This window comes from Sitophilus oryzae, unplaced genomic scaffold (assembly GCF_002938485.1).
Source record: "Sitophilus oryzae breed Bouriz unplaced genomic scaffold, Soryzae_2.0 scaffold_1436_pilon_pilon, whole genome shotgun sequence".
Classification (NCBI taxonomy): Eukaryota; Metazoa; Arthropoda; class Insecta; order Coleoptera; family Curculionidae; genus Sitophilus; species Sitophilus oryzae.
The window spans coordinates 1,727,701-1,744,633 of NW_022146100.1; the positions used below are offsets into that span (position 1 = coordinate 1,727,701).

General features: G+C 33.4%; 1 protein-coding gene across 1 annotated transcript; it reads right to left on the bottom strand.

The window, feature by feature from the left end:
- Window positions 1–1,309: 1,309 nt before the first annotated feature.
- Window positions 1,310–16,922, bottom strand: LOC115876420 (mitochondrial ornithine transporter 1). The gene is made up of 4 exons (XM_030892198.1): window positions 16,711–16,922; window positions 12,548–12,784; window positions 6,597–6,890; window positions 1,310–1,978 (listed from the first exon to the last, which is right to left on the bottom strand). Exons 1-4 carry the CDS (start codon window positions 16,772–16,774, stop codon window positions 1,656–1,658), a joined length of 918 nt encoding a protein of 305 aa, XP_030748058.1. The 5' UTR covers window positions 16,775–16,922; the 3' UTR covers window positions 1,310–1,655.
- Window positions 16,923–16,933: the final 11 nt, after the last annotated feature.

Sequence of the window (16,933 nt, forward strand, 5' to 3'; positions counted from 1 at the left end):
TTATATATACGGAACCCAGCAAAAACGTAACATTTATATAGTTATACAAAATTAAAAAAAATTAAATAGTGCTTTACCTATAATAGAGACTTAATAAATAAAATAAAATAAACTATTGATAAATTTCAATTATAAAAATATTTGGCGACATAATTCCGGAAAAAATGAAACCACTCCGAAGTCCGCTGCAAGAGCAACGCTAATAATATCTACATAATCTTAACTTGATTACCCAACCAAACCTAACCAAACCAATTTACATTACATTTATCAATTTAAATGAAAGTCAAAATTGTGAATTGTAAAAAATTATTTAGAATTTTATTCAGGAGGTAGATAGAGAAGTTCCAAAGAAAAATTATGAATAAAAATTATTTTAAAAATTAGTTTCCTGTTGTTCATTTAGAAGTTGCATATAAATGTATTCAAAATATACTAATTCTAGTTTCCTTGTTATTAATATACCGTATGATCGAATAAAAACGGCGTCACCGATGGTTATAAATGAAGATCGCTCATTTTATACCGTGCTGGCAACTATTACTTTTGGGTCGGCATTTACATGTGTTGAAGTAAATCGCATAGGGATCTTATTAAGTCGGAGTGAGAGAAATGCGACCGACCGACGCGACGCGCGACGGTGTGCCGTTGCGGCGTTGCCGATACGCCTTTCCCTATCAAGTAAAATCACGATCGTAAATCGCTTATTTTTAAAAGACTATTTTTTAAGGTTGTTTTTTCCATTTAAAAATTGTAAACAATCCATCCATTTACTTTTAGAGCATAGCAATTTTCAGCAATCGTGTAATTTTTTTATTGATAAAGCTTTTCACATACTGTCTACAAAGAAAATACAGCAGAAATATTAAGAAAGTTCTTGAAAAAACTACAATCTATTATTTCTAATAGATTTCGAGATATCGATTTTTGAATTCAGAGTTCTAATAGCGCGACCACTATCGAACACCCACTCAATTCCACTTATTTTTACCAAAAATGCAAGTGTTTCTAGCTTGCACTTAAAAAGATTCAAGCTATAGGAAAAATTACAACGACTCGTTAATAAATAAACAAATTAAGTATCACGAGACGTAATTAAATCGTGAAGCTGAACGCATGACGTACACCTTTCCCTAGAACTTTCCACGTCTCTTAGCGATGTGCACAGTTTTTCAGTTTATTTCATACGTTTGGCAACGTGTTTACTGTCCTCTCTTTGTTCAGTACATTATAATCGCATTGTACTCTTCTTACATACGGAAATCTCGACCCAAGACTAACCTTTGCCAGCCCTTAGTATGTAAAATTATATCGGAAATGTCATCGATCATCATTTCATAGCCATCGCTGACGCCGTTTTTATTCGGTCATACGGTACTATTCTAAATTAATAATTAAATTATCATAAAAAATAAAATTTGATATTTGCCATGGAATATGACTTATTTCAGTAAAAACTCAGTATACCTTCACGTCTAAGGTTTATTTAATAAATAAAATAACTATGACCTGTATTTATAAAAAATTTTAGTTTTAAACAAATCTGGCAGTGAGACAAATATCAAAATAAGTTTTAAATTACTATTCTTAGAATGTTATTGAATTGTATATTCCCACCCTTATGTTTTACCTAGTTATTACCCACTCCATGAATGCTATATATCTTTACACACATAATGGAAAAATTTCTTAGAGTATTCTACAGTAGCAAACAATGTGGCTGTAGCTGGAATTGTCCGCAATAGTGTAGGCGTTAACCCTTTATACAATGCGCCAACGCCCTCATGTTTTGCTATAGTTGATAATGTTGAAACTAAACTGTCACTTAGACTATTAACTTGAATGCGCGATTTGGCAACATCAAATGGAAAAGTGGTAACCCAGAAAACTCCACCGCCAACACCTCCGGCTAACATCGTTTTAAATAATCCAATATCGTCCTTTTTCTGGCCAGGGCGTCGTAATAATTCTCTGGTACCTGCAATGAAGTTTATGTAAAAATGAAGCTTTTATCAGTCAATAGAATATACGTGCTGTAATTTTTTATATTAGATTTTAGCTAGTAATTATATTCCATTTTTTAGATCATACTGGACCCCCTATAGGTTTACTTATTTCTCTAAACTTCAAGTCTTTTGATTCGTCGTGCTCAACGAATGATACGAAATGGGAGTCGCCCAAAGCAAAGATAAATTTAACAAAGAAACCTAAAGTAATTTAGAACTCACTACTCATCGCCTTCAGTCAACATTTATTAATTGTAATTTTATATTAATTTAATATTAATTTTTTTTAGTTTTCGGCCCAAATACTCCTACCCCTGTCCCTGTTTTGGTTTTGGAAGCATCAGTATACCACGTGATGGTATGGTCTTTTATATGCTGAATAAGCGTTTCTTTCTTCCAATCCTTTTTATTACTCAATACTACAGTGAGGTGTTTCTCAAAGTTGTAAATTCTTGGTATGTCATCCACTGGGAGTTGGAGAAATGGAATGTTCTTTTTGAGGGTGTTCCAAGCCCCTGACCTGAAAATTCTCCCAGTACTGTTTCCGTCAATGACCATTCTAATCATTGTCGCATTGCAGTGGTGTTAGGTCTAGAATGACCTCCATTGCTGCTCTTGGACATGTTCTCATGGTACCTGTGATGCAAATACATGCCAGTCTCTGTACTTTGCACAGGTTTTGCCTTGCTGTACGTTGCTCTAGTTTTGTATACCAAGCAACTGCTCCGTAAGTAATCATGGGTCTTACTATCATGATATACATCCAGCGCAAAACGTTAAGGTCGCAGCCCCACCTATTTCCCGCCAGTCTTCTGCATATCATGAGAGCCTTTGTGGCTTTGCTGGTAATGTTCTTAATATGCCTGTTCCAGAGAAGTTTACTATCCAGGGTTATTCCCAGATATTTCACTTCCTGTGATGGCAGTATTTCTTTTCAAGTTTTTCAAACTTCGCTTTCTGGTGAATGGCACTATCGCGGTTTTATGTGAGTTAATACTAAGCCCGACAGTCCTGCACCATCTCTCAGCGATGCGGAGTCCTCTTTGGATAATATCACACAGGGTGCTTTCATGTTTCCCCCGTGCAATGTTGACTATGTCATCTGCATACCCTATGCAGCGTATTCCCGCTAGAGTTAGGTTATTCAACCCTTATAATAAATAACTTTTTTGGGCCCAGTAATCCAAAAATTAAATAAAATACCGGGTGTTCCATAAGAAAAAAATATAACTTTGGTATAGATCTTAGTTCTGAAACAGTCTGTATATTTCAAAATACTTTTAGATGGTGCACATTGCCTCCCCACATATGCCCATAAAATATTTTGTTTTTACATCTTTCCGTTTTCGTATAATCAACCGAGGCGAATGAGGTGGCTATATACCCTGTATAATTATTATACAGGGTTGTTCACCACATACGACACGGAGTATTGTAGCTAAACGATTAGATTTTTACAAATTGTAAGTTTTGGGTTCGTTGAAGGTCTATTAGAGCTACAATTTAAAAATATTTTTACAAGATACAGAGTGTCCCAAATAAGTAAAAAATATTATAGTTGTATTTTTTTAAACGGAACACCTTGTATATTATTCTATTTTTAGATCTACGGTTGAAATAAAGGTAAATTTGATTAAGGTTTATCACACTTAAACCTTACCGTTTTTGAAATATTTTCAATTTTATGAAATTGCAGTAAAAAAATTAAGGCTTTATTTCTCCAAGGGTATCAAAGTTTTTAAAACTAAATATTTACTGAAGATTATTTATTAATCAGATATTGTGTTGCAATAATAAAAATTTTACTACCTTATACAGAGTGTCCAAAAATTTATATTAAATAATTACTAGCTATAAACGGCAATAACTTGTTTAATTTAAACGGAACACCCTATATATTTTACGTGAATCAGATGCACAATGTAATTGTCTATCAAATTGTATTATGCCATTTTTCACCCATCTCTTGAAGTTTTCGTAGAAAATGCATTTTCTTATAATTTAGACCTCATTTATCACTATACCCATGGAATATTGACATTTCAGATTTTTTTATAGCACCATAAAGCCCCGTTCTCAGAACTGCGACTGTCGCCAGCGACACGACAAAAGAACCAATCAGATTTGTACAAAATTCAAACAGCTGTCAATTTTAAATTTAGTACAGCTCCCATTGGTTGTTTGAAATGTCAAACTGTGTCGCCCGCGACACGACGTTGTTCTGAGAACGGGGCTTAATATGTACAAAATGTACAGGTAGTAAATATTGCAAGCCCATTGGCATACAAAAAACTATTTAAATCTTTGTAAAAGAGTATACCAATTAAATATACCACCATTATTTCTTACAAAAAAACATCAAAAGTTAGTTAATTACATACTTGTAAATTGTTTTAGTTAACAAATTATTTTAAATAAATGTGGATTTGGCTCAGAAATCAATATAATAATAAGTTATGAAAATGAATGTATCTGTTTTTATAAATAAGCATTCGTCAATAAATGAAATAAAATTTATAAGGTGTAACTATTTACCACACTGTCTAATACACACACATAATTCAGTTTTTTAGTATTTGGAACAGTTATTACAGTAGTTTGAATACTGGGATCATATTAATTGGAACTCTTTAACAAAAAATATTTAAACAGTTTTATTTTTATTTTTTAATTAAATAAGCGAACTATATCGACAATATTAGTATCTGTACCCTTTAAAAATTTGTTACATTGTTAAAAATAAGCTAAAATGTCAATATTCCATGGGTATAGTGATAAATGAGGTCTAAATTATAAGAAAATGCATTTTCTATGAAAACTTGAAGAGATGGGTAAAAAATGGAACAATATAATTTGATAGACAATTACATTGTGCATCTGATCCACGTAAAATATATAGGGTGTACCATTTAAATTAAACAAGTTATTGCCGTTTATAGCTAGTAATTATTTAATATAAATTTTTGGACACTCTGTATAAGGTAGTAAAATTTTTATTATTGCAACACAATATCTGATTAATAAATAATCTTCAGTAAATATTTAGTTTTAAAAACTTTGATACCCTTGGAGAAATAAAGCCTTAATTTTTTTACTGCAATTTCATAAAATTGAAAATATTTCAAAAACGGTAAGGTTTAAGTGTGATAAACCTTAATCAAATTTACCTTTATTTCAACCGTAGATCTAAAAATAGAATAATATACAAGGTGTTCCATTTAAAAAAATACAACTATAATATTTTTTACTTATTTGGGACACTCTGTATCTTGTAAAAATATTTTTAAATTGTAGCTCTAAAGCTTGTTTCATATAGACGCGAATCGCGAATTGCGATTTTGCGAAACTGCTCTCATTGGTCCAATTTTACTGATCATGGCGGCGCTGTCAGAAATTTTAAGATTTTGGCGATTCGCAAGATTTAAAATTTGGGGGGCGGGAAAGTTAAAGTGTTTTCAACTTTTTGCGAATATTCGCGCGATTTTAAGGTTCGCGTTTGCGCAGAATGGTGTTGTGATCCGGTTATCGATTATTTTGACGACGCTGTCGCAAAGTAACTTGAAAGCATTTCTCCAGTTGAAATGGGTTCTCGTCAAATACATAGTCAAATATGTTTAAAATAATTTAAACGTATTTGGTTCTCGTGCATATGTTTTTGATATATATGGTGACAATTTTTCAACTTCAACCAAGTTATCAAACTCCTATACAGACAATCTGTGAAAATTCCTAAATTTTTTCTCATTTTTTTCCTTATTTCTTGAATTAAATTGTGACAAGCACCTTGTTGCTTACGAAATTTGAATATTTCACATGTCCCAAATGACCCATAAATAGGGAACAACGGCATACGGTCGAGTCGGCCTACAAACACGTAACGTTTACGTACGCATGCGCATTTCTTATATCTTTTATTTTTTATACACGTAAAAGATGCTTTACGTCTACGTATACGTGCCAGCAGCGGCCGACTTGACCGTATGCCGTTGTTCTCTAATGACTTATAAACCTGTGCTATAAACTATAAGCCCGTTCTCTTCTACGTTTTAACAATAAGTAAATGGCAATTTTGCACCTTATTCTATTCCAATCCCACAATCGTAATCGATATTCATAATTATTAAAAAAATTTAAACTCATATTGTATGCTATAAAATATAAAATAAAGATCGTAAACACGAATAAATATGTATAAAATAAATTAAGTTATCTCAGGTTAGGATTTTTTTTGGTAACTTTCAGTGGAGCAAAAATGAAATGTCCCTAAAAATTCGCGACTGTATGAAATAGGTCCAAATTTTGCGAATATTTTTTGGCGAATCACTTTTCGCAATTCGCGATTCGCGTCTATATGAAACAAGCTTAATACACCTTTAACGAACCCAAAACTTACAATTGGTAAAAATCTAATCGTTGAGCTATAATATTCCGTGTCGTATGTGGTGAACAACCCTGTATAAAATACATATTGTACAAAGTTTCAATTTAATCTGAAGTCTTAAAGTATATAACAAACACAGTCAGATTCCGTAACATAGGTACAAGTGAAACTAATAAAAAAAATTAAAAGGACAAAATAAATCGACTCACCCTCATAACCGCCAAAAAAGAAAAAGTAGCCGGGCATTTCTCTGGCTAATGTTGGCACTAGACCTCGAAATAATCCTACAACTCCTTCATTCTTGAATATATTTCTAGTTAAATTCAAAGGACCTATATAATTTAAATTTGTACCAGCATGTGACTGTTTACTAACTTCTCGCATTGCTTGAAGTTTACATTTTATTAATTCAGTCGGAGTGATTGCTATCGACGAAAAAAATGAAGCTAAAAAGCCAGCAGAAGCATTGGACAGTGTACTTAGTTCTTCAGCAGATTCAGCACCTACAACAATAAAAAACATTTACATTTACCCCTAGTAAGGTATTCAATATCCATTTATACAGGGTGTCCCAGAAATGAGTGCAGATATTTTAAGAGGTGGTAGATCTGGTCAAAATAAACATATTTTCTCTTTACCATTTTTAAAATAAATTGAAAATAACTGAGTTATTTAACTTTGAAAATTTAAAAAAATAATCGCAACATTTTGAGAACCGCCGGCAGATATTGCCAACTACATCCAATTACCCGGATCAAGCCCGGATTTCAGTTAATTCGACGCACTGTGTTGCCATATGGACAAGAAAGTATATGTTTACAAGTAAGTCATAAAATCACAACACTTGAGGAGTTTGCAGAGATGCATTACATTTTTAAGATTGTGATATTATTACATAAAATAAATTAAAAGTTAAATGTTTAAAAGTTAAATTAAAAAAACTTACCCAACATTAAAAAGATACTTATGACAGATCGATGTAACTGCGACAGTTCTCTTTTTCGATACACACTTAACTAAAATACACTTCATTGTGCTGCTTTACTTGTACGTGCTATTATAAAAACTGCTAAAATAACAGTGCCCATTTTTAACTTAACACATTATTTTCGTATAGGCTTCATCACAATTTGAATCACTGATTTACAAAACACCTTGAAAAACACACATTACACATTACAATGAATATCTTTCTGAATGAATAAATGTTGAGAATTATTGTCTCTTACCGCCACTTTATGAACTACTTTCAATCTAAGAAAATACATGTTTTACTCAACAATTTTAAATACGTATTTTGCTTTTTCGCTATTTTTTCGATGTATTTCGACAATTCCGTCAACAGCCCAACCATCCGTCGGCCAAGACAGCCACGCATCACTGGTTGGTAACTGCTCACTGCTTCTTTATCGCGCCGGCGTGTCGAGCTTGCGTCATGCGAGGTTGCCGTAGTTTCAACAATTTCAAATTCAAGACACTCGAAGCAATCAAATTCTTATTAAATTTTAAAAATAAAACAGAAAAACATGAAAGGAAACAAACAAAACACAAATGAATTGATTATTGATAAGGTCAAAAAAGAAATTTCTAAATTGTTTATCGTAATTCAGAATTCAATATATCGAAAACAGCCCGACGAATAATCAATTCATTTTCGTTTTGTTTGTTTCCTTTCATGTTTCTCTGTTTATTTTTAAAATTTAATACAAATTTGATTGCTTCGAATCTCTTGAATTTGAAATTGTTGTAACTACGGCAACGTTGCTTAACATCGTCGTCTGACGCAAGCCTGCCACGACGGCGCGGCTCAAGGACCAGTTCACACGTGGCACTCTTGGCCGACGCGCGACGGTCGGGCTGTCAAAATACATCGAAAAAATAGCGAAAAAACAAAATACGTATTTAAAATTGTTGAGTGAAACATGTCTTAAATTGAAAGTAGTTCGTAAAGTGGCGATAAGAGACGGTATTCAAAGTAATGTGCGCTTTTCAAGGTGTTTTGTAAATCAGTGGTTCAAATAAAACAGAGAAACATGAAAGAAAACAAATATTGAATTCTAAATTACGATAAACATTTTAGGAATTTCTTTTTTGTGACCTGGTTGTGAACAATATGATGAATCATTTTCGTAAACGTCATAAACGTAATGTTTTAGTTAATTTTCGGTGGTTTTTGTTAAGTTTTCATTGAAAGGGTAAGTACTAAACATAATTAATGTGTTTTTTTTTCTATAATAATTATTAATAATGAGCACTGATGAAAATTTAACATTCTTAATTTTTGAGTAGAAATTTTTCTATGAATTTATAAATGTAGAACTATGTAGAATGTGGATAACATAGGAGGTTACAACACTGCAAGGTTTAGATACACCGTAGAGAAATCTCAGGTGAATAAACAAGTGGCTCTAAAAAGTTTTTTCAAATTTCCCGGAAAATGTCAAGAAAAATTTTAAATTTTCAACATTTTTTTTTCGCAAAAAAAACCTCATAGGCGTGTTTCTGGGGTTGAACTATACTACCAGTTAAAATATTTGCACTTATTTCTGGGACACCCTGTATAATATCGAAACATCATAGTTGTGTAAATCAGTATGATAAAGACAATGGAAACAACATATGTCACAATTTTATTTCAAATTTTAGAGTTGTAAAACAAATCATATCAGAGAAATTGGCCTTAAACTACAAGCTCACAGAAAACTTTGTCACAGAAGTCTTTTTTGATTTAAATCATTTTAATGACTTAAGTAATTTTTCGAAAGCTGACTTAAGTCAGAGATTACTTATTAAATGATTTAATAAGTCAAAGACTTCCCATATAACACACAATATCCGCAGGATATTCATAGAATGTCGGAATGTCCCATTATAAGATCATCTTATTAAGACATCTATAGGATATCCTCCAGACATCCTGAAATCCTGTAGATGTCTCAGAATAGAATATCCTATGGATATCTCTGTCGTATATCTAATGTACATCCAGCTGAGATATTCAAACATGCTCATGATAATAAAATATCCTAACAATATCGTCTACGAAACTAGATTCCTATCAGCCAATAGAACAGGCAGGCTTTCGAAAAGGTTTTAGTACCATCGATCATCTACAAACAATTAAAACAGTCATTGAAAAAACAACAGAATACAATATACCTCTACATTTGGCCTTTGTAGACTACCACAAAGCCTTTGACAGCATCGAAACCTGGTCATTTCTAGCTGCAATGGAGGACGCGAGAATTGATTCCAGATATTATTCCATTATTAAAAATATCTATGATAGTGCAACCTTCCAAGTTAAATTAGATGATGACCTCAAAACAGAAAAAATACTACTCGGCAAGGGCGTGAGACAAGGAGATACCATCTCTCCCAAGTTATTTACACTGGCACTGGAAAATGTCTTCAAGAAATTAGAATGGGAAAATAGAGGTCTAAACATCGATGGGGTACACCTTAGCCATCTGAGGTTCGCAGACGATATTGTCTTGCTGAGCACCGACATTCAAGAACTAAACACCATGCTAAATGAGCTAAATGACCAATCCCAGAAAATTGGCTTTAAAATGAATTTGAAAAAGACCAAGATAATGAGCAACAATATCCATAACATTACCGTTGACAACGTTATTATTGAAAACGTAGACCATTATATATATATTTAGGTCATAAAATCAAGCTGGGCAAGGAAAACCAAAATACGGAGATCAAACGCAGGATCCATTTGGCATGGGTAGCATTTGGAAATATGAGCAATATTTTCAAGGATAAAAAGGTGCCCATGAACCTAAAGAAAAAAGCTTACGACAGCTGCATTCTACCTGTGCTTACGTATGGCTTAGAGACTATGTCAATTACTCGAAAAACAGCAGAACAAATACGAGTAGCACAAAGAGCCATGGAAAGAATCATGTTGGGAGTCAATATTAGAGAAAAAAATACGGAATACCCACATACGTCAAAAAACAAAATTAATAGATGTCGTTAAAAGAGTGGCAAGTCTGAAGTGGCAATGGATAGGACATGTGGCAAGACAGGATCCAGACCGATGGCCCCAAAAAGTAATCCTATGGAGACCTAGGGGAACAACAAGAAGTGTGGGCCGACCAAAAAAAAGATGGGTCGATGACGTCAGGGCAGTGGCGGGAGGACAATGGATAAGATTGACTAGAGATCGCGAAGCATGGAAAAATCTAGAAGAGGCCTATATCCAACACTGGATGGAACCAGGCTGAGAAAGAGAACAATATTGTCTAGATATTTAGGAAAAATAAATAATGTACTACTTTTTATATTACATAAAATGCAATAAACCATACAGATAGATATATATTACGTCAAGGCAACAAAATATCCTGTTGGTATCTTCTGGATAATCTGGATATTTATGAGCTTGGCCACTCCCAGTAATATAGAGAATTTAAAACGCCCGCGCAAAAAATTTCCCACAATCCATCTCGACAGTTGTTTGTTTTTGCATCGTGTATTATTCAGTTCTTTGATTTAGTGAAATTCGAGGAGAATTAAGTCGTTTGTCGATATTGAATGGGCTTAAAAATGACTGAAACTAACAAAACTGGTTGAGTTTGACTTAGTTTTTTCTTATACTCATAGTTCTAGCTTTGGTTCTAGGGTTCTAGCTTTGTTCTAGTAGAAATTCTATCCTAACCTCAACTAATGTCGAAAAACGACGAACGACTCAGGGTGCAGCCACACTATCCTAAAAACGGCGTATCGGCGTAACGGCGTAACGACCTTGAATCGATTTCCAGTAATTCTATTGGCTGAAATATTTGACAGATGAATTTGACAGATAAAATTTCTGACAGATGAATGTTTCAGCCAATAGAATTACTGGAAATCGATTCAAATCGACCACGCCGATACACGACATTTTAGGATAAATGTAACTAGTATTATCAGGGTGCAGCCACACTATCCTAAAACGGCGTATCAGCGTAACGGCGTAATGACCTTGAATAGATTTCCAGTAATTCTATTGGCTGAAACATTCATCTGTCAGAAATTTTGCCCTGAGGGTGCAGCCACACTATCCTAAAAACGGCGTATTGGCGTAACGGCGTAACGACCTTGAATCGATTTCCAGTAATTCTATTGGCTGAAATTTTTGACAGATGAATTTGACAGATGAATGTTTCAGCCAATAGAATTACTGGAAATCTATTCAGGTTACGCCGTTACGCCGATACGCCGTTTTTAAGATAGTCTGGATGCACAAAATTATAGGTGAAAATTTATTGAAAAGCGCTTGTTCTTTATCCTAAACCCATTTTCATGTTTGATGTTTTAAAACAGAAATCCTATTTTTGTATTTAAATTTGAGTTTCTGGAATGTGTGGTGTTAGAAATTATACCTGTATCCTGTGTGCTAACTTTGATGTAAACTGTTGCTGCTAGACAAAACTGCTAGACTCCACAAAGGGTAGTATAATCTGGTATAATACCATACGATCGAAAAAACGGCGTCAGAGGTGGCTTGGACATGAAGGTTGCTGTTATTTTGTATGTAAAATTATATGGGGAATGTCATCGATCGTAATTTTCAAGCCAATTGAACGCCGTTTTTTCGATGGTACGTATTTGACGCAAAATTCATTGACATAATATGTAGGTATATTTTAGAGCTGTTAATAAAAATATCCAATGAATAACGTTAAAAATGTGGCTAAGTAAAACTAAATCGCGAACTTTTTACTATAAACTAAGGATGAAGTAAGTATTGTCAAATAACAGTCCTCATATAATGCCCTAAAAATATTCTATAATGCTCCCAACATCATCCTTGTATTATCCTATAAATATCCCAAATAATCGTAAAAGGCTTGCCTAGGGATGTCTTGAAGATGACTTTTTTTGTCCCATCTGGATATCCCATAAATATCCTCCTCTGGTTTTTGGATATCCCTAAGATATTTACTATATCCTTGGTGGATATCCTCAAGATATCTATAGGATTGTGCTGTGTTATATGGGTTAAGATTTAAATTGAACTTTATGTTGAATTTGACTTAAGACTTGAATCATTTTCATTTTAGAAATGACTTAATTAAGTCTTTTTAAAACTGACTTGTTGCAGCTCTAGTCTTAAATAATAAAAATAAGCAAATCAGAGAGTGAAATGCAATAAAATTACCTGTACTTTTGATAATAATCTTTTGACAGAATCCATAGCATAAAAATAAAACTGAATTTTCAGCTACATTTGTTGCTAGTGCAGGCACTGTGCCAGCATATAATCCTCTTACAATTCCATCCTGGATATACGTTTTCTTGAAACAATCCACCATTCCATTATAGAAAAGGGGAAATGTTTGTAACTTAACCTTTACTGTGTCTAATGGTTGTCCTACATAAACTAATGCTATTCCACCTAAAATAAAAAGTAAAATATAAAAATACTTAACACTGCTCGTATAACATTATTTAAGATTAAGTTATGTAACGAATGGAATAATCTGGGCGGCTAAAAACATTAAGCGGCGAGTAAAATCTGGACTGTATGTTTCTCTCATATCTTGTTACTACATACATATATTTCTTTAAATATTCTTTCAAAAAATTTGCTAATTTAAGTGTATAATAATAGCACAGAATATCTAGCTACGCAAGATAGATATATTGCGTAGCTACGTAAGATAGATATATTGCGTAGCTAGATATTCTGTGATAATAGTTTCAGTGAGTAGTTAATACAAATTTAAAAATAAATAAAATAACACAAAGCTTCTAGAATTGTTTTATTTTTGTGTGAATAAATTCGGATATTCTTAAAAATAGGATATTCTTATGATTGAAGGTACCAAATGTTAAAAATTACATTATTCATTGAATCCGTACGCAAGTGTGAAGGGGAATGGCTAGATTCATTATTATACCGTATGGTCGAAAAAAAACGACGTCCACTTGCCTTGTAAATGACGATCGACGACATTCCCCCTATAATTTTACATATAAAATGACAGTGATCTTCATTTCATAGCCATCGCTGACGCCGTCTTTTTTCGATGTCGTTTTGTATAGTTTTTATGTCATTTTATATGTAGAATTATATGGGTAATGTTATCGATCGTAATTTACAAGCCAAATGGACGTAGTTTTTTTTTCGGTTATGCGGTATAATAATGAATCTAGCCAATTCCCTTCACACTTGCTTACGGATTCAATGAATAATGTAATTTTTAATATTCATTTGTGAAATTGTCATTTCCAAACAAACAAGACACCGTTTTTTTCGATCATACAGTATATATGTATATACACGTTTAAAACATATGTTATTACATTATTTTTTATTTAATTATACATTATACACACTTTAATAAATAAATAATTGTCTTGATAATCAATCCACTGTGACTTAAATAAATTTTGCATTATCGACTTAGATATTCTAATATTATAAAGGCGAGACTATAAAATACAAAATTGTATATGCTATATTACTCAAAAATTAACGATATATTGGTTTGCGTTTTAATAAATATTTTGTATCGTCTAGGTACAAGCTAATTTCTGATGCTACGCCTCTGGAGAATTTCGAGTGGTGACAAGTGGCCTCACTTTCAGCTGCCGTGTTACCTTAGGTGTTACCTGTCCCCTTTCTTTCCTTGTCTAAGGGTGCAGCCACACTATCCTAAAAACGGCGTATCGGCGTAACGGCGTAATGACCTTGAATAGATTTCCAGTAATTCTATTGGCTGAAACATTCATCTGTCAGAAATTTTATCTGTCAAATTCATCTGTCAAAAATTTCAGCCAATAGAATTACTGGAAATCGATTCAAGGTCATTACGCCGTTACGCCGATACGCCATTTTTAGGATAGTGTGGCTGCACCCTAAAGCTTGTCGCCCACTTGTCCGGCACAGCACGGACCGTAGCTGCTCGTCGCCTGCAGGCGACGGAGAGCTTGGTCGCCCACTTTGCCGCAGGAAACCGGCAAGCCGTCACGTCGCGGTCGTATGTTGCGAAGATCTTTTTGTTTTAGTTTACATGTAGCAGTGACAGAGTCACTATGTGTGAAAAGCAGCAGTTCTGATGAAGAAGTTATTGTAGCGGCCGCATTTTGGCAGAAGAAGAAGAAAATAAATAGAAGATAAAGAGAAAATGTGGGTCCACCCATTAATCAAAAAGCGGACTGAACGCGGAGAGTCCCATCATTTATTTAACGATTTAATTTCCCTAATTTTTTTTCTTAGGACTGCTTTCTCGGACTTAACAATAACAACTGCCAAAATAATTGCAAAACATATATGCGATCGAGGCTTCCATAAGTTAATGCAGGCCAGCGCCGGCCGGCCGGCTCCGCGTACAGTTGACCGGCCCGTCCGGCACGGACCGTCGTTTGACGGGGAGAGTCGGAGAGCTGGAATCTGTTCCGTCGACGGACTCGCCGTTCCGTGCCGTGACGGGCTAATGTGCGGTAGTCTATTCATTTGCATGGTTTTAATCCTATCCGTATTTTGACGGGCCGGAACGGGACGGGACGTGACGGCCAAGTGGGCGACAAGCTTAAGACAAAGAGTAGATAAGACAAGAGACGACAGTGAACAAAGAAGTCGAATTTCGCGAGAGAGACGCAGATATATTAAAATTTAAAGGTCCCGTCAAGTCCCATTTTGTCTGTTGCCAAGTATATTTCTTTGAAAAATAAACAAGATTTTCTGAAAATAAATTAATAATATAAGAAAGATATAAGTAACGTATGTTAATACGGAAATGTAAATTTTTAGTTTAGCTTGGTTTAGGTTCTTTTTTCGCAATGTACTGATAATATCAAAGAAACAGAATGACTTAAGTTGATCGATTTCAAAGATAAACAGATAAAATCTGAAAATCTGACAACGGCGTATTTTATTTATTCTAATCTATGATTTTAGGACGCTAATCAGCTGTGCTAATCAGGCTTAAACATAAACAAATCTGATTAGTTGTTTTCTTGCATTTTTGCCTTTTTAAAGTGTGTTTTCAGAGATTTTCGATATATTATCGTTTTGAGAGTTTTAAGGTTTAATTTTAGTATCGTTTTTATTGCGTACTAATTTGTAATTATTGTTAAATATGAATACTGAACAGGACACCAGCAGCAGGAAAAGACGAGATGGTGGCAATGTGTGTGCTTATAAAGACTGCAAAAATAGGTCTTATTCTTCGACAAACATAATATTTCACTCTTTTCCAAAGAATCCTGAAAAGTATTTTTATAGAAATATACTATATAATTATGTTATTAAACTAAATGTAATCCATAGATCGAAGACATGGTCAGAAGCTTGTAATCGCGAGGATTTATTAAATAAAAATTGAGCAACTCTATTTTTTTGTACATAAATTCCACATTGTGATATTACACTTGTTCAAGTCCATATGTAAACAAAATGCACGTAAATAAAACATTTCTTACAAATCGACTTGGTCACTTTCTCTTGTTTACCAACGATATACAAAATATTGCTTTTATTATCTTTATTCCCCGACAAATATGTTTCTAATTATAATTTTTTTTTGTTTCTATTTATTTCTTTACCCATACAGTAATTATTTATAAGCTATACAGGCAAGTTTTTATAATAGTCTATTTCAAATTTCCCGGGAAAAAATTACGAAAATTTAAAGGGACAAACGAGACGAGGTCGCTCTCCCCACCACTCAAACATGAAAGGTACCGCGCGAACTGTCGCCTCTTGTCTTATCTACTCTTTGTCTAAGATGCAGAATATGCAGCAAATAATCGTTTCAAGGTCAGCCACCGGATCCACACCTTTACCTATATGTTTATGCTCATTACCCTCAAAGTTATAACTCATAATTGAATTCAAAGCTTTTGCGAATACGTGAATTTCATTTTTTGTTCCAGTTCATTGTACGTACAATAATTTTTAACGGTTGCGACGATAGTTCTCTATATGACATCTAGCAACACTGCTTGTAGCGCACAGTTCTCATGGGGGGAAATTCAAAAAAGAAGAAAACAATATTGAACGCGATATTTAACATGTCTCTGATATTAATATTGAATAAATGAATAATAATAATGCATTCTAATGAATTCATATTGACAGAATATGTACACTCAACGACTCCAACTAATGTTTATTAACATTAGTTATACGTATACATATTAAATTGAAATCAAATAGGAATTTAATTTAAGATGTTTCCCAATATACTTATCAACATTTAATTAGATGTTATTAATTATTCATAAGTATCTAGCTTGGTATCTAGTCTACATACTTAGGTCCAATTAGGCCTACTATGTTTAATATAGCACTATAAAAACAATTGTTTAACTTACCTAAACATCCAGCAATAAAATCAATCACACCATCTTTAACATGATTGCGTTGTTCAGACATCATTAATAAACTTAAATTTGGTTTATGATTATTCTAGTGATCCAAAACACTTAAGTTATTTCCGCAATATTTCTTTAGATAAGAAATATAATTAGATTTAACCAATACTGAATTAGGTCTTACGAAATAGCATTAAGTAGGTTTTTTAAAAATTGTGTAACC

Excerpts from the sequence above, each read along its gene's own strand:
- LOC115876420 (XM_030892198.1), bottom strand. The coding sequence starts at position 16,774 with ATGATGTCTGAACAACGCAATCATGTTAAAGATGGTGTGATTGATTTT. Across the intron at positions 12,785-16,710 it reads TTTTATTGCTGGATGTTTAG|GTGGAATAGCATTAGTTTAT; the intron begins GTAAGTTAAACA and ends TTTTTATTTTAG. Across the intron at positions 6,891-12,547 it reads GATTATTATCAAAAGTACAG|GTGCTGAATCTGCTGAAGAA; the intron begins GTAATTTTATTG and ends TTATTGTTGTAG.